The sequence below is a fragment of the Talpa occidentalis genome, unplaced genomic scaffold (genome assembly GCF_014898055.3).
Source record: "Talpa occidentalis isolate TD23 unplaced genomic scaffold, MPIMG_talOcc4v2.1, whole genome shotgun sequence".
In the NCBI taxonomy this organism is placed as follows: domain Eukaryota; kingdom Metazoa; phylum Chordata; class Mammalia; order Eulipotyphla; family Talpidae; genus Talpa; species Talpa occidentalis.
Window position 1 is genome coordinate 147,433,982 of NW_026555331.1, and position 17,031 is coordinate 147,451,012.

At 55.7% G+C, this 17,031-nt stretch overlaps 2 protein-coding genes across 5 annotated transcripts in view; one reads left to right on the top strand and one right to left on the bottom strand.

Moving 5' to 3' along the window:
* The window catches only part of AGK (acylglycerol kinase), a 71,259-nt gene extending 65,112 nt beyond the window's left edge, over positions 1–6,147 (top strand). For 3 of the 4 annotated variants that reach the window (XM_037514605.2, XM_037514596.2, XM_037514613.2), the window contains exons 14-16: positions 1,625–1,695; positions 3,395–3,479; positions 5,041–6,147. In XM_037514605.2, coding sequence (XP_037370502.1) covers positions 1,625–1,695; positions 3,395–3,479; positions 5,041–5,178 — 294 coding nt within the window. In that variant the 3' untranslated portion in view covers positions 5,179–6,147. Of the gene's footprint in view, positions 1–1,624; positions 1,700–3,394; positions 3,480–5,040 lie in introns of those variants that run through there. The other variant, XM_054692733.1, reaches the window with a different exon arrangement.
* Positions 1,381–17,031, bottom strand: part of DENND11 (DENN domain containing 11) — a 37,981-nt gene continuing 22,330 nt past the window's right edge. The window contains 5 exon segments of the mRNA XM_037514584.2: positions 1,381–13,138; positions 14,258–14,326; positions 14,919–15,069; positions 15,234–15,365; positions 16,364–16,502. Coding sequence (XP_037370481.1) covers positions 12,943–13,138; positions 14,258–14,326; positions 14,919–15,069; positions 15,234–15,365; positions 16,364–16,502 — 687 coding nt within the window. The 3' untranslated portion in view covers positions 1,381–12,942.

Here is a 17,031-nt window from a genome sequence, read left to right on the forward strand (position 1 = left end):
TATATTCACAATCTAAGAGGCTTTTGGGGTGTGGACTCTATGAAAATTAGCATCTCCTGTACAGCTGTGTTCCCTGTCTAATAACAAAAAACATGAAACAAACTGATGAGGCGACTGATTAAATACACCTTATATGTGAATTTAAAATCTCTCGGTATTTACTGACCTAGAAAAATGTTCCTATATTGTTAAAGGAAAGACTAGGTTAAAATGACATGTATCAGCTGGTTCCATTTTTATTTTAAAGATAAATACTCCCACCTACAATTGAATTTTGTGAATGATGGAGGCAAGGCTCCAGCTTTATACTCTTTCCAAATAGAAAGCAGTTGTCCAAGCACCTTTTACTAAAATGTCCACCCCATCCCCGATCTGCAGTAAGAGCCGTGTCACGTGTCCAGTGTCTGTGCGCGCGGAAGTGTGTCTACGGCTGTTTCTGTTGGCTACACTAGTACTATGCCTGTCTCAACAGTGTTTTATAATAAGTCCCTGTTTTTCTTCTTTGCATTTCTTGGTTATTCTTCCTCTTTCACTGTAAGCATTAGAATGTTTATTGAGCTCCACATAAATATGTTATAATATTGATCAAGATTACATTGACCTTGTTGATCAATTTGAAGAAAAATGACATTTCTACAACATCGGCTATTACATCAATGTGTCATAGCTCTTCATTTATTGAGGTCTTAAATGTCTTTTAATGAATTTTTATAATTTTCTCTGTCACATTCTGTTTCTTGCTGGCTACCTTAATTTTTTATGCTGTTGTAAACAGTATCTTGAAATTTCTTTTTTTTAAATATTGATTTAGCAGATGGGCATGTAACTGACTTTATGTTAATGGTGAATTAGCAACCTAACTAAATTCTTACTAATTTTATCTGTGGATTTGATTTTTCTATAGATGTAGTCTTATCAGCTACAAATAGTGCAAGTTTTGTTTTTTTTCCCTTTCAAATACTCAGCTTCTACTCTTTCATCTTAACCATGTTCGCTAGGACGGCAGCACAGTGCTGAGTGGTAGTGGATATAGGTGGTGTCATCGTCTTATTTAGAGGTTTTGTGTGCTAGTCCCTGACAGTGAGTCAAAAAGGAGTGGTGTGAAAATGTGTAGGACCAAAGTCTGTGGTTGCAGCCATTGCCGTGTAGCTCAGTCCTTCCAGTGCTTTCTGTGGTTGGGAATGGAATGTGTTTAAAATAAAACATCACTTTGACATAAATGGATAGCTGCTCTTCAGCTCTGGTTACATACCAAATTTGCATGCAGAGCATTTAAGGAAACACAACTGCCTGGGCTCTGCATGCCAAGAAGTCGACCCAGGAGGTGTGTTGTGACACTGCTGAATGTGAAGCTGGAGACTTGCTGGGGTAGGGGGCCTGGAAGCCTGGGGGAAAGGGGCGTCTCAGAGCAATGGAGCTGAATGTTGTGTGTAGCTTATACCTCAACAAAGGTCTTAAACTGTAAAAGCAGAAACAAAAGGGCCGAAAATGACCAGGATTATCACTGGTAGCCAAGTGCACTGCATAACATAGCTTCCAAGTATGGGCTCCAGGGCCCGAGGGGGACGACAGACACCTCAGCCCAAATCTAGCGCCTTAACCTTAGTCTTCCCAACCCTTTCAGAGCAAAGAAGACTTCATGAACATCTGCGTGGAGCCAGACACCGTCAGCAAAGGAGACTTTATAACTCTCGGGTGAGTGGGCTGGGGTTTGTAGGAAATGACTCTCGCCCTTTCTCTTCTCACACTTGACTTCCGAGCACCCTGTGAGGTCAGTCCCGCCTCCTTTGGCCTTCCTGTTGGTGTCACGGAGACCAGAGTGTGGAGAGCAGGGTCTGCCTTTCCGTGCGATGAAAGCATTCAGCACAGCATGCTGCAAGGATTTTGGCTTCAGGGTCAAAATTCTGGATGCAAATCTTGATCCTGTCACTTACTGACCTCACAACTTGGACAAATTCTTTAACTGTCATTTCTGAAGCCTTTTCGTTGTGTATAGAACGGCATAGTCTGTATCACGATTGCTTTTGAGTTTGAAATGAGGTCGTATGGGGAAAGTCTTTGTATAATGTGAGGCCCTCCACAGTATGTGCTCACGTCAGTCCACCTTGTCCAGTTCCCAAGGCGTCCATTAAAAGCCTGAAACGTTATTGAAAACCTTGGACGTTTTCCAAGCCCCTTTCGATGCGCAAGCATCCTTCCAAGCCCTGATTGGCTAAGCCTTACCTTGCCAGAGTTTGATTGGTTCAGAAGGCTCGCAATCCTCTGCTGGCCTCAAAGCCTGAGCGGCATGTTGCCATGTCAACCGGCAGCCTGGGCACGTGTGCTTTGTCCGCAGCGCCCTCTGGCGCCCAGTGAGAGCTCCGGCCTCTCTGCTGCGGCCCCTGGTCTCCGTGGCAGCTGCAGCGCCTGCACCCGCGCCGCAGCATAATGTCCTTCCTTAGCTTGTGTGATTCTCGCCTTTGGTACAGCCAGATCCTTCAGATGCAGAGTAGGGGACTCTTTGGCCTTTTATATACAGGCTCTATCTGTAGTCGAAGGCAGGAGGGAAAAGCCACGCCCTTCAGCTCGTGTACGCTGGGAAGTACACAGTGTTGTGGGCCCGGGCCAGCTAAATTTGAATCTCATTCATAATGTGGACATCCACAAGAAACTCAGTCATACTGCTGAAGTTGGGGGATCACGGTGTCCTTGCCAGCGGCGGTGCTTCCTCTCCGTCCTGCAGGAAGGAACTCTAGAAAAAGTGGCTCCCTGCGGGTGTCTGTACAGACCCGGTGGAGCTGCCCTAGAAAGGCTGGTGAGCTTCATCTACTAAAGAATTACTGTTGTCAAGTAATGATAAAGGAATTAATTCATTTAGTCCTGCACCAGCCGTGACTCGAGCTATAATGGGTGTCTTTGCATGGGGTGGGGGGTATTGCTAGTTTGTATTTAAAGAATAATCTTTTAAAGAAACTCTAGGTAAGTCTGTCACATTTGCCTATATATTTAGAAAATCCTATAGTTTTCATCCATTTAGTCAAAGCATGTCTCCAAGTAATAGTCACTCCACAGCAACTCCATTACAAAAGTTCACTGTGTCTCCTAGGGAATTTCATTTCATTCTAATGTTTAAATTTGGATATTGAACAACCCAAGGACTAGGTACCTATGGAACTATTTACAGCGAAAAATTCAGAGACAGTCACCCAGTCGTCACTGCCTGTCCACTTCTGCACAGCAAGTAAACCATCTGGGACACACCACAGTGCCTCAGAATCACGGTGGGGAAGTAACTCATAGCACCCCACGGTGCTCGCCTAGTCAGTCTCGTCAAAAATGGGGAACCTGCTGCTGCTCCAGCCTGATGCGGCCATCAGCGCTGGTTTCCAAACCTGCCTTTCCCTTGTGCCCACAGAAGTAAGAAGGTGAGAGACCCGGAGCTGCATGCCGCGGGCACCGAGTGTCTCCACGCCAGCCGGTGCGCCCTGCTAATTCCCGAGGTGAGCCGCGCGGCCCCTTCCCGGCCTTTCCCCCGCCTTGCCCCTCCTCTCGCTAGTGACAGACCCTCGTTCAGGCACTGAGGAGGTGCCAAGCGCTGTGCCAGGTCCTGGCTTAGAGGGAGACATGGAAAGATGACAGGTTCCCTTCTCAGAAGACGGCCGGGGCATCTTCAGGTTTCGTTCGCATTTGAACTTTCATTCCCCCTCGTGCATTTTTGAGATCATGTTGGTTACAGCACTGAGACTTGGGGGTGCAGCATCACGCCTCTGCAGGTGCGTGTCACACCACCAAAGCAGCCGCCGTCCCTCCCCTCTGGGACTCCGTCCTGCAGTCAGATTGCTGTGGCTGGTGTCCTTTTAGTTTTGCTGGTTTTTGGTTTCTTTATATTCCAGTACGAGGGACGCCATCTGGCACTTGCCTCTCCTCCTGACTTAGTTTGCATGGCATAATCCCCTCCACGTTGTAATTGGCACGACTTCATCTACTTTTTAATAGCCGCGTCTTGGCCCGCTGTGTACATAAACCACACCACGCCCTCGTGGGCTCCGTCCCATCCCGGGCACATGCGCTGTGGCTTTGCTCGGCCAGGGAAGCAGTGTTGCTCCGGGCCGGGAGTGCTGGTCCTCCTTCAGACCCCCGGGGTTGCCTCTCGGGCAAGTCCTAAAGAGCGGGGTTGCTGGAGCCTGTGGGAGATCTCTTTGTAATATTTTGAGGAACCGCCACGCTGTTTTCCAAAAGAGCTGGGCTTGCCTACATCCCCCCAACAGTGTAAGAGCACCCCTTTCTCTCACGCTGTGGGGCGGGAGCTCCTTGTGGCTTTGATTTGTGGTTACCTGCTTGATGACGTGCCTGCTGGCCGCCTGCCTCCCGCGGGTGTCTGTTCAGCGCTCCTGGCTCCTGCCGTTTTCGGGCGGGGTGGTTGCTCCCCGGTAGCCGTTGGAGGTGGGAGGTCTCTCGTCGCCGTGCAGGAGCTTCTTAGTTCGAGGAAGTCCCGCTTGTTTACTTCCGTTTCCCTTTGGCAAATGTTCACAGTGAATGCTGCCTTCAGAGTTTTATGAAGGCATTTTCAGGAGGGCGCTAAATTTTTCTGTATTACAAGATGCCAAGCTGAACACAGCAACCCGTCTAAGTGGGGAGGGAGTACCCAGGGCCTCTGAAGCCCGGTGGCTGTTGCACGCCTGTGTCCAGCAGGAACTGCAGGTGTGACAGACGCGGTCCCCACGCAGGCCCGCAGTGTCGTGCTGATGGCCGTGAGGATACGTGCACAAAGCGGCCTGTGTGACCCTTGGCTTTTGTTCACTTGAGCAAGAGTAGGACTGCGAAGGCCATGTGACACTGTGTGTGCCTTCCCGGGCACCGGCAGGACCCATGTCTTTTAACTAGTTGAAAGTGATCACCTTGCTGCTCAAGTGCCAGAAAAACATGAAAACCTGTGCACGGATGGTCGATCCGGGACATCCACACAGCGGCGCGTCCACCCCAGCAGGGACGTGTGTGTTGGGAAGACCATCCGGGCAGGCCGGGAGCGCGGGCAGCGGTTTGAGCCCCTCTCCTCCGCAGGGGACCGAGGGCTCCTTCAGCATCGACAGCGAGGAGTACGAAGCAATGCCGGTGGAGGTGCAGCTGCTCCCCCGGAAGCTGCAGTTCTTCTGTGACCCAAGGAAGAGAGAGCAGATGCTGCAGAGTCCAGCCCAGTGAGCGGGTGCAGTGAGAAGTGGGCGCCCTTTACGCGCCAGTGGGACCACAAGGGGACCAGGCCGCCCCTGCCACTCACGGTGGGTCCATCTGCCCCTCCACTCTCAGCTGTTGCCATGCGCTTCCGTGCTGCGGCAGCTGCTCCCTCCTCCACGCTGACTTCCTCAGGCTGGTTCCAGGAGTTCTCCCTCAGGGGATGGAAAAGGGCCAGGCCTTATTGCCTGGGAGCAGGCCTCACAGCAGCACTTCTCCTGCTTGTTCTGGTCTCTGGCGATCCTAGGGCATGCAGGGAAGGGCTGCCTACCCTCCTATCTGGGTGCTGCTGCCTCCTGAGCTCTGACTCTGTTCCCCTTCTGTCCTCCGTCCAAACCGTAAGTGCGATGTTTTCCCCCTCAGCTGCAGCTGAAACCTGTATGAAAATCCATGCTTCCTAAATGTTGGTTTGCATGAGAACTACTTGGGGTGGGTGCATGTTAAACTGAATCGCTTGGGGCCCAACCCTAACAGCTCAATCCAGGGCTGGAGCCCAGGAAGCTGCATTTTAAAAAACAGAGCAGCCTGCCCTCCCCCCAAGATCCTCCACCTTACCTGGCCACACAGCAAAGCCGCAGTCCACACAGCTCTGCCCAGGGGCTGTCCTGGAAAAATCATGTGCCCCGCCCACTTGTAAGCCGCATCTAAAATTCTCGAAGGGAAGTAAGAGTTGCCAAAGTATGTATTTTCTGGTGTCATGTAAATATTGGTATTTTAAAATAAAACTGTTAACATCACTCCCTTAAACATATTCAGTGTAATTTAAATACATAACAATTTGATGCTCATCATCCATTTACAAAAATAAATTAGCCGTTGAAAAGTTTAAATTGAGTATTTCCAGACCACTTTCAGCAGAGAATGTGGTCCTGCTGTGATCTATTTTTATCACTCAGCCGGTCTTCCAACAAAAAATATAAATGGAAATGTTCTTTATAACACTTTCTGAACTGAGTTAATTATTGAACTATAATTAACACGTCCTTTACAGCTGAGATGGGACAGAAAGAACCGTGGTCACTGTCGCCCGCACCTTGTGGTCCTTCGGCGCGGCCCAGAAACTGGCCTGCAGCTGTCAGCTCGGCTTCACCAGAGCTTCCGCTCCTGGTCGGAAGCAGAGAACTTGAAACTACCTGATGTGTTAGTTTCTGTAGACGTTGTCCTTGTTTGGGGCCCTGTGCGTCTCACCCACTAGCAGGCGGGGCCAGCACAGGCTCACTCAGCAGATGGGGCCCAGGCACCCCCAGGGGCGACAGGACGGGAAGGCAGCGGCACAGGCCAGGCGGGGTCAGCAAGAGCCAGGCTTACCTGTTCAGCGCTGAGTTCGTCCAGCTGTGCTGGGCGCGTCTGGGGCCACCTGTCATTTTTTGGTGACTGTAAGGATCGCCCACGAGAAGAGGCTAAGGTATAAGGAAATGAAGTTTCCACGTGAGCCCAGAGTCCGGTATCTCGGCTCTGTAGTAACACGTCCTGGGCCGGCACAGAATCTGGTTCCTTCCCTGGTAACGCTCCATGCGTGGTGGTTCATTGAGTGATTCTCAGTCACTTTTCAATGTCAGTATGCCCCGGGTCAACTATTTTCCTGCGAGAAAGCGCTTTCATTATTACTTACTCTTTCCGGGGTCCTTCCACAGGATGTCCATAAAAAGGACGTTTCACTGTGCAACATGGACGGCCCGAGTCACCCCCTTCTGTTTAGTATGAACCTTTTGTCAAACTAATTTCACCCAAAAGCCAGGAATATACATAAAGACACACCGTGGCTGTCGGTCCATCGCCCCAAGTCTGACCTGCAGGCCTGGCTGTGAGCCCTGCTCACCGGTGCTCCCCACACGCGGCTGCCCCCGCTCTCATGCCGCCGCGAGCAAGCGGGCTCTGCAACGTGGTCGCGCAGCTTGGAAAGCGGGACCTGGCTTTGGACACAGAGCTACTGATGTACAGCTTTATCCTCAGGGCTGCCTAAAAATAACTCCCCAAGAGGTTAAAAATGAAATGAAATGTAAGCAAGTGTACACACATCTACATACGTCTCGGCTGTACACAGGCCGTTTTCCAGTTACCCTTGACCACAGCAGGCCCCGTGACCCCAGGGCTTCGTTCCCTTGGGCGCCCTCGGCGCTGTCACGGAGCACCGTCCTGCTGTCCGGCAGGCACGCTTGTTCCGACTTTGGTTTCCGTTACCTGGAGAATCCAGATGGGGCCCAGCTCTCCGCGTCCCACTCCACGCGGCAGCCAGGGCAGCCTCGGCCCGCTGCCTTCCGACCGCAGTGCTGAGCCCGGGTGAAGCACCGCAGCACACGCATTCGTGTTAAAATTCCATTTTAATTGTAAAAACCATTTTCTGTAAATATATCAACCTCTGCGCACACCGCTTGGTTCAGATACACAGATACGAAACACAGGTGTCGTCGTGCCACAAAGTCAATTCGAGAAACACTGACTCAGCTTCAGGGCCAGCCACGGATGCCTTTGGCCTCAGAGCACACGGCTACCTCGCAGTAGGATTCGGGGTATGACTTACAAGCTCTCTGCTTCCATATTATGAGGTAAACCCGTGGAGCCAAAATAGATTCCACTTCTTATTGCTATGACCCTTCTGCTGGGGTATGGATCAAAATGGGGGCTTGGCAGTGAAGGCGACAGGGAGGCTCAGCTGATCCTAACCATTCCCCAAGGCTACAACTATTTCTGAACAGATTTCATTGCCCAGACTTACAAAGTTCAGCCAACACACCCAGGGTACGGGAGGTTACTTTTGTGTCTCTCCCCACCCTAAGTCGCCTGCTCTGTGCAGAAACCTGGGATCCGGCCCCTTCAGCATCGTTTGCTCTTCTCTGCCTAATTTGGCTGAAGGACGTTTTCACTTTAAGGTCAATTAAATTTATTAGCAATCCGCTAACTTGGTGACCTGCTGATTGTTCACTTTGCAGCTCATCCTGGCTAACTTACCATGCCCTGCCCCTACCCCCACACCCCTCAACCGTCCTTGGAAAGCAAAGCCAATCTGTTATTCGTCTAAAGAGGCAATCTACAGCAAACAGAAGGAATTCACACCTGTCCTCCGGCTATGGTGATTAAATAAATTTTTCTGATTTAATCCTATTTACCTCTAAAAGCCCATACTAGACTGAGCTGCTAGAGTAAACTAATGAGGCAACAGCAGGGCTTTGTTTCTCCATCATTTCTATACAGCACAAGGAATTGCTCATGGGTTTCAACTGCCCTGTACTCTCGCTCCTAAAAGCATTGAAAGTGCCAGTTAGAAAACCACCTCCCGCTCCCCTCCAGGTAGGAGGCCTCACAGCATTATCGCGTGCACCCCTTATGTACCCGAGTTGCACTCACGGTTGTGAGCACCCGCCATCCTACCTCGGACTGTCCAGCGTATCCCAAAGAGCCCTCAGACCTCACAGCGCAGGCTCCTGTCCACGCGCCATTGAAACACCATCTCTGATGGGGTTTCGGCTGCTTCTAAATGACACGACTGCCCGTTTCTTCTACGGTTATAGTTTTGGAATTTCTTTCCACTTCAGCATCTGCATATTCAATTCACCACATAGAAATAGCGATATAAAAATAAACTTCCATTTCTTGTAAGCAGTAACAAGTCACAGCTAGCTTCTCCCACGGCAGTCGCATTCCAGTGGCTCCTGGGAACAGAGGTATATTAGCAATGAAAGTGGAATCGTCAAACTCCACGCCCTGGGAATAAAAGGACGGCTGAACTCCTTGCCTTCCTGCAACGAGGGGACTGAGTGGGTGTTCAGGACCCTCCCTGCGGGCCCTCAGTTGTAGCCGAGTGTGGGGGACAGACAAGAGGCCTGAGCCCATGAGTGAGGAATGAACCCAGAAGGACCTAAAAGCTCCCACGTGACACGCTGGTCCCCAGATTCACCTGCCTGTGTTAGAACCATCGTCACAATAAGGCAATTCATTGTCAAGCTGAACGTGGCCTTTTCATTTTGTTCGCAGGCCCCTCCCCACCTCACCTCTGCCAGGGGGATCTGTTCTGGGAGGTCGAAAGCATCTCAGTCCTTCCCCTGGGCCAAGTAGCTGCGCTAAGTAAAACAATAACAACAAAAACTGGTCCCTGAGGTCGCAGCCTCTTCCTGGAGTTGATGTAGGACCATTGAAAGGTTAATTCATCACTGTCCTTTACAAAAGGCTCCCCAAAGGCCTCTGTTTCAAGGTGAATAATCTCATCTTTTTATTGTGTTGGAAGGGGGCTGGCTCAGGGTGTAGAGAAAACAGCAGGTTCATCCTCACAGCTACCAGGATGAAAAGCAGGACCTCAGCTGTGATTTCCCTTTCCCTTCGCCTTCTAACCACAGTGCCATCCGTGGCTACACGGGGACACGGAGTCTCCATGTGTGGTGGTTAGTCATCTGCACCTTGGGCTACGCTTAATTTCCTTCTGGAATTGCACGTGGAACAAAACCAGGTGAATCACAGCTGCAAGTGCCTGTGCGGAATGATTTCTATCTCGGGGCCCAGGACTTCAGCCTCCTGTCCCAAGCCGAGCGACGACGTGCCTTCTCGCTCGCTGCGATCCGAATGTCCCGAGGGCCCTAAGGCCCAGGCGGACTCTCGTCGGGTGGATCTGCACCAGCCCAGCGAGTGTTTCGTGCTGCACAAAGGCCCACGCTACTTCTGAACAAACCACTTGGCCTGGACTTCTTCTCGTGGGAGAGGAGCCCTCCGGGTTCCGATTCCTTGCGGAGAAAGCACGCTGAGACACAGCCCGAGGCTCAGCACACCACCTGCCCAGCCTGCAGAACTGCAAACCATCTACCCTCACAGCCCTTGTCCTTTTACTCGACATCAGCAACCCCTGAGTCTCAACTCCAAGCCCCAAGAGGAACCTGGCGTTCCTCCCTAGTGGATGCGGGTGGCGGAGCAGCCCCGGGCTCTCGGGTCGGCAGTAGTGCCGGGTTTGCACGGGGCTCACAGCAGGGCATTAGCTCAGGCTCAGAATGCTCCAGGGGGATCTTGGTGGCTGAGGTTTAACAGTGAGGCCTCGTCTGCAAGTCAATTCCAGCCCTACTCTGAAGTCGGAGGCGGCAGCCACCCGGCCCTACAGGGCTTATGGGCCTCGGAGGCAGGAGGGGCCATCGCCAAACACATTTCAACAGCAACAGCGAAACAAGTGTTCTGGCTTCTAGCTTCTGCTGTCCCCGGGGGAGCCCTGCCTGGACTTCACAAGCGAATCCTCTTTTACAGAACTGGCAGCACGTGATGCTGGGTCGTGCCTGCTCGCTTGAGATGGGGGGCGCGGCTCAGAGTCAGGTACAAACAAGCCTTCAAAAGAGACCTTGGAAGCAAAAGGTGTCATATCAGCATCCAGGCAGGACCCCTTGGGGAAGATCACCAGGGAAGGCAGCTGCAGAGCTGAGGGGTACCCCGTTCAGCCAAGCAAACCGGCTCCAAGAAAGCTAGTGATGTAGCGAAAGGAGGATTCTTGGGGTTCCCTCTTGACAGGAACACAGAAAGGAAAGAAGTTGCGCTTCAGGCTCAGCTGAGCCCAGGCTCCTCCAGGCAGTGCCTCGAGGGGTTCCCTCAGAGCTCCCAGGCCCCAGCCTCTGTGTTGGGGGTGGGCACGGAGGTGGCAGACAGAACAATGCCAAGGGGCCAAGAGGAGCCCAGAGCCCTGATCGCCATCACAGGGCAATACAGGAGCCTCATTCTCACCCCGCTGCCTTCAGAGCAGCACTTCTGAGCCCACAAACAGCGTTCCAGCATCCCCACGCAGAAAGCCACGGCGGAAGTGCAGAGAGTCTCCTTCCGCCAGACGCCCCCTTCTGCACACGGGGTCCGCCTATGTCCCCCCAGAAAACCTGGCTTTCCTTTACCCCTGCCATGTGTCTGACCCTGAGCCCCCCGGCTCAGAAGACCTTGACCCTTCGGAAACCACTAAAGTGACCCCTCCTCGACCCAGGTGGAAAAGGCCCCTCCTCCTTGACAGGCAAGAAGGTTGGCTGCTTTTCAAGGAAAAAAGGCGGCAAAACTTCATTTTCTAAACAGATTTTTTTTCTTTCGTGAACATACACAGCACTGAAATGGGGGCTGACCCCACCCCGCAGAGGAGCGACACGGAGGCGTTGGACAGTATACATTTCAATGCCCAAACTTATTTATATATTTACATAAAAGATGCTGCTTTGATTACTCAAGGCCTGTCTGCATTTCCACCCATGAATCTTCTTGTGTCTTGGATTTTGAAAATACTTTCGAAAAAATCAGCGAGCCCTGAGAGGCCTGTCTCGAGAGAAGACATGTGTCGCATTCGCTTCTCTGCGGTGCACGCGATGAGCCTGGCCGGCGCTCTGAGGGCTACTGTCACTCCAGAGCCCCGCAGCGCGAGTGGAGCGGAAGACACTTGTCACCAACCACCCAGTAGCCCACGTCAAAACCCTAACCGATGGCCAGAAAGCCCTAAACCCTGCTCACGGCGCTGGCCTCCTGGGGTTGGCCAACAACAGCTGTCGCACCTGACCTGCATCCGGCCCTCCGGCCAGCACACGCCCCGGCCCAAGAGAACCGAGGGGCCCGCGGGCGCCGTCCCAGACAGGCCGTTTCAGAGGAAAGCGGACTCGGCGCGGACACTGTCCTGGGGGAAGGCACTGTCAAACTCGCTCTCAGAATCCACTCCACCCGCGGCCCCAGCCCACCCGAGGAATGTGGTCTCTGCTACGGAGAAGTCTGTGACGGATCCAAACTGGCCACCCGCCTTCTCAACAGGCTCCGGCCTCTGAGGTAACCAGCTGGGGTCCGTGCGCGATGAGGAAATCCCGTGAACCTGTTTCTGTTATAGAGCAGCCCCGATATTGAACGGGTTCCCCTAACATTTCCATCTAGAGACTCTGCGAGCACCACCCTCAGCGCTCACCCAGGTGAAGCCGCTCAGCCTCCCGCCCCCTGCCCTGCCGGCCCTCCCCTGCTCCACGGTGGCGAGCCACCCTTCGGCAACACCCACACACCTCCGGCATGGTGAGCCCTTACAGGAGACCCAGCGAGACAATGGATTTGCTTGCAAGTCCCGGGGCCGCCGCCGGCCCTCAGGCGTCCATCCGCCCATTCCACAAGAAGGGGGTTCAGAGAAAGGGGAGTATTACATCGGGGCCACATTGCCTGACTTGGAGGAAAGTTCCCAGAATTCACTCTACGATTTTAATCTTCAGTTCACTGGGTAGCAGCTTCCCCTACCCTCAGAGAAGCTAGTACTGAGCGCCAGCGACATCTGGTCCCCCTTTGAGGCCGACTCCAGTGACGAGAGAAGACATAGATTCGCCCCGATAAACAAGAAAAGGAATCTGATCCCCAAACTAGACTTCCGGGATAAAAGCCCTGAAGGGCATCGCTAGCGTCCGCCTTTGGGCCGAGGCACACCCGAGGCCAAACAGGAGAGCCTCGCTCTTGAACACGGCCAGACTCCCTGCGGAGGCTGCCCGGCGGCTCCGGCGCTCGGCTGCGCCTGGCGATGTCTGGCCTTGGGGGTGAGAGGACCCCCTTTCAGAAACCCAAGACCAGCCACGCAGTAGCTGTGGGAAGGAGCAGGTCCCAGCGTCCTGCCGCAGCAGGGCCCGGATCCAAGGCGACCCCCCCACCGCCAGGAAGGGAAGAAAGGAGATCGCGAAAGTGACATTTGTTGGGACGTGGAAACCATTATCCCTTCGTGTGGCCTTGGTAAGCACGAGGCCCTCCGGCCCGGGGAACGCGCGGGCGCCGGCGCCGGCCCTACGTGCAGCAGGGGTTGTCGATGACCAGCATGACGTCGATGCCGTAGGCCTCCAGCAAGTCCAGGAGGAAGCCGCGGTCCCCCTGGGGGTCGAGCCCCATGCCGCGCGCGTGCTCCGCCGTCAGGGTCTTGTCCTGGCTGGCCGACACCTCCAGCAGAGTCTGAAATATCCGGTTGTTTTGCTCCAGGAAGAACCTGCATTCGCAGGCCGGGACACAGGAAAGGAAGGGGCAGAGAAGACAGAACAGTGCTCAGCACCGTCCCCGCGTGGCCCCGAACCACGCTGTTCCCTCCACGGGCTCCCAAGGGGGCCAAAGCTCAGAGACTCTCTTTTTAAAAATAAAGAAAACGATACGAATTAAAGGGTGGTTCGCAGCTCCGCTCCGCAGGTTAGTGAGGACAGCAGGAGGCTCGGTCCCGTGAGCAAAACGGGGAGCAAAGGGAGGTCTGACTAGACAGGGGGGCGGGGGTTTGAACAGCCTCAGGGAGAGGCCGCCAGAGCCCGAGCCGCTCGCTGCGTAGTCAGTCAGCGGGAAAGAGACTGTTCAAGCCAAACACCACACTTCCCAGGTCAGCACTGACACGCGGAGCTGAAATTCACCCCCCAGGCCCTGGAAGGTGAGGAGGCCGGGAAGGAGGGGCTGGAAGGCGCCAGGCCCTGGGCCCCACGGGGGGGGGGGGGTGCGGGGGGGGGGGGTGCGGGGGAGGAGGCTGCAGAGCTCGCCACCATCCTCGGCCTTCGCTTCTGTCACGTTTTATCATCCATGATGCACAAAGTAGGGCTTCAATGTCACTGATTTACAGATGGGTCCTGCTGAGGCCCGGCCCGTCCACAGACAGACAGCAAGTCCAGGCCTCCGCCAGGCACCTCCTCAGGGTCCAGTGCTGCTCCTTGGCTCAAATTTTGGTGCCAAGCGCCAGCATCGCCTCCAAGACCAGCTCTCATGGCAGCTCTGCACCCCCCACCCCTACCCCCCAATCTGTTCCCATCACACTCGTGCCCAGTCACTCCGGCCCAGCCTGCTGCTGTGGGTGACATCGGGGCTGAGGTGCCGGCGAGGCTGGAGGAAGCGCTTATGGCAGGACCTGCCGCCCCTGAATCCTGAGGCCCGGCAGAGCTCGGGCGGGTCACACCTGACAGAAAGACACTCTGGTTTAAAAACCTCCCCCTGCTTCTTTCCAGCTCCTCCGGGACCCCGTGCACACCCCATGCGGCTCTGGCCGGCTGGCTAGAGCCCGCGCCGGGCCTGGCAGCGCCTGGGTGACCCGGGGGCCCCTGGGCGAGGCTCTGGCCCCTGCCCTGGGCAGACTCACAGCACGAACAGGTCCTCCTCGCACGGGTTGTAGTCCCCCTCCACCTCCTGGGAGTACAGCAGCATCTGCCTGCGGGGAGGAGAGCACAGGCCCGGCTAGGCCCTCGGGCCGCGCACGGCCACCACCGCCGAAGGGTGACCCAGAGCAGACGCCCCGGTCCGAAGGCGGAAGAGCCAGGAAAGGAACACACAGTCGAGTCAACACCCCCAGGCCATTTCCACCCCGAGTACCCGAAGGCAAGTGACACCCCTTCCTGACTGTCCACTAACAGGGACGGCAGGGACCCCGTGGTCTCGGCGCTGTCGCCAAGTGACCCCCTGATCTCAGGACAGCCAAGGAGAGAGTTAACGGAGATGGTGCTTCCGAAGCCAGCACCCACCGCGGGTGCTTAATTAATGCTCGTTCTCTCCTTGGGCCTCAGATGCCAAAGGCCACGACTGAGAGGCACCCCTCAGACACCCACCGCCTCCTGGCAGGGCAGCGAGCTGGGGGCTCGGCTTCCACGCGGGGTTTCCTTCATTTCTGCTCCAGGCAGCGTGATGCCACTGGGGAGACCCCGCCACTCCACCCCAGCCTGCCCCATTATGGGCAGTAGCCCAGGGGCGCCCCACATCTGAGTGTGTGCTGGCCTCGGGCGCCCACACGCAGGCCCGCCCCCCACCTCTGCTCGTTGAGCCGCCGGTACTTCTCCCTGTCGGCGCTGTTGAGCTTCAGCAGGGGCTGCAGGTGGTCGTGGTGCGTCTTCACGTTCTGGTTGTCCACGTAGACGTCGTACAGTTCCCGCTTCTCCTCGAAGATCTTCTCTGTGGTGCCTGTGAGGCCCAAGGTCCAGGGAAGACCCTAAAGGCACGAACCTGACCCTCCTCACCTGGCCCCCCAGTACCGGGGACCTGAGATCCCAAGTGGGACGGGGAGCAGCCGGGAGCTGTCCGCGGTGCTGGGCAGGACAGGGCAGCGCGGGGAGGCCCGTACTCACAGGCCACGTAGGACACCTCTACCTCCAGGCTCTCGATGTCAGCCACGTTCACGTAGAAGAACGGCTTGGACTCGGGGATGGTGCCCCCGATGCCGGGCAGGGACACGTTGGCCAGGCAGCAGCAGCAGTACACTGCGGCAGAAGGGCGAGTGGGGAACGGTGCGCCCCTCCCGGGCCTGCCTCCCCGAGCCCGCCGGCCGCCTCTGCAGAACAGCAGCCCCCAAGGATGCTGCGGGGGCCCTGCCTTGCGCTGTCCTGGAGCTGAGGGCCAGGAGCTCCTGGGGCCCTGAGACGCTGGGGTAGGAGGTGGAGGCGATACGGCCGGGCCACTCGGGTTAGAGCTCGGTGCTGACAACACATCCTGTTCTCTCCCTTGGGCCTCACGGACTCCAAAGGCCATGAGAAAAACCCACCCTCAGGCACCCCCGCCAGGGCTGCAACAGGGAGAACCTCATCTCCTCAAGGTCATACCAATGACATCTTACCAAATGCAAGAGACACGTTTGGTCTTGTTCACAGAACCGGCGCTGGTGATCTCCCCACTTCTCAAAGCCCCGGCTCCCCCGGTGCCTGCTCCTCCCTCTGCTCCACCTCCCTGTCAACGCCGCCGCCTGGGGCCCGTCCCCACACGCCCCTCCCCAGGGAGGCCATGGGCAGGAGAGCAGCACGGCCCTTCTCAGTCTCCAGCCTCTACCCCAGGCCTGCCCGGCGTCATGATGGCCTCACAGGCTGTGTGCCCCCGCCCCGTCCCCTGTCTGCTGGGGCCACCATCTCCTCCTCCGCGCCTCTTCCTCTGGGACGGCCTCACACGTGACAGACGCTTCCACGCGGCAGGCACCCGCCTCCTCCTGCTTCTCTCTCAGCTGTATCGCGCACCCACCGTCTGGCACCCACCATCCAGATGCTTCTCTCAGATTACCGACACGTCAGCCCACTCAGCTGCGTGGCCCCCAGGGTCCATGGTCTAAAACACGGACCCACCATGTCTGGGGGGGTCCGCGGGGGGCCAGGCTGAATCCCCCAGACCCTCTTGAGGGCCCAACGCCTCTCAGCTTACTCCGCGGTGGAAAGGCCCGAGCAGCCTCTGCTCTGGGAATCTAGCGAGAGCCCCACGTTCGGCTTCTAGTTACCTCGATAGCACACGACGCCCACGGGAGGGGGAGAAAATATCAAAATGCGCTTTCGAAGTAAGGCGAATTTCCAGAGGATGAGGATCTGTTCTCCGAAGAACTTGATAAACTGCGACATGCAGCCCGCTGGGTGTGTGATCTGGAAGGGAGGGGTAGGGAGGGCTGGTTAGGGGCCTTTGCTAGAAGATTCAATACCCCTGTGTCCTGGCCCGCCCCCTCCTTCCTGCCCTGCTGCCCCCAGGCATGGAGCCCTGGAGCCTCCGGGCTGCAGAGCCCTGGGTGTCCCAGCCGACCAGCAGGAGCACAGAACCAGGAAAATCCAGGCCCGGCTCTGCCATTTGCCAGCCTGACGGCACCAGCCAGGGGCCCCGCCAGCACTTCAGAGCCACCCCCGGTTGAATGTCAGAAGCCACAGAGCTCGTCACCCCTGGGAGGGCCGAGGGCACGTCTGCAGACAGGCGTGACGCCCAGGCCGTGAGCGCTCCAGGTGGACCACGGCACTGAGGCCACTGCACAGTGCGCAGGGCCAGCGCCAGGGCACCCCCCCGACCCAGCCCCCAGCCTTCAAGGACCTCAACCCTCCCGACAGCTGGGGAGCTCAGAGGCGGGCGCTTCCCCACCTGAGACTTTACATGAGACCCCGACCTGGCTGACCCCCAGCAGGGTCA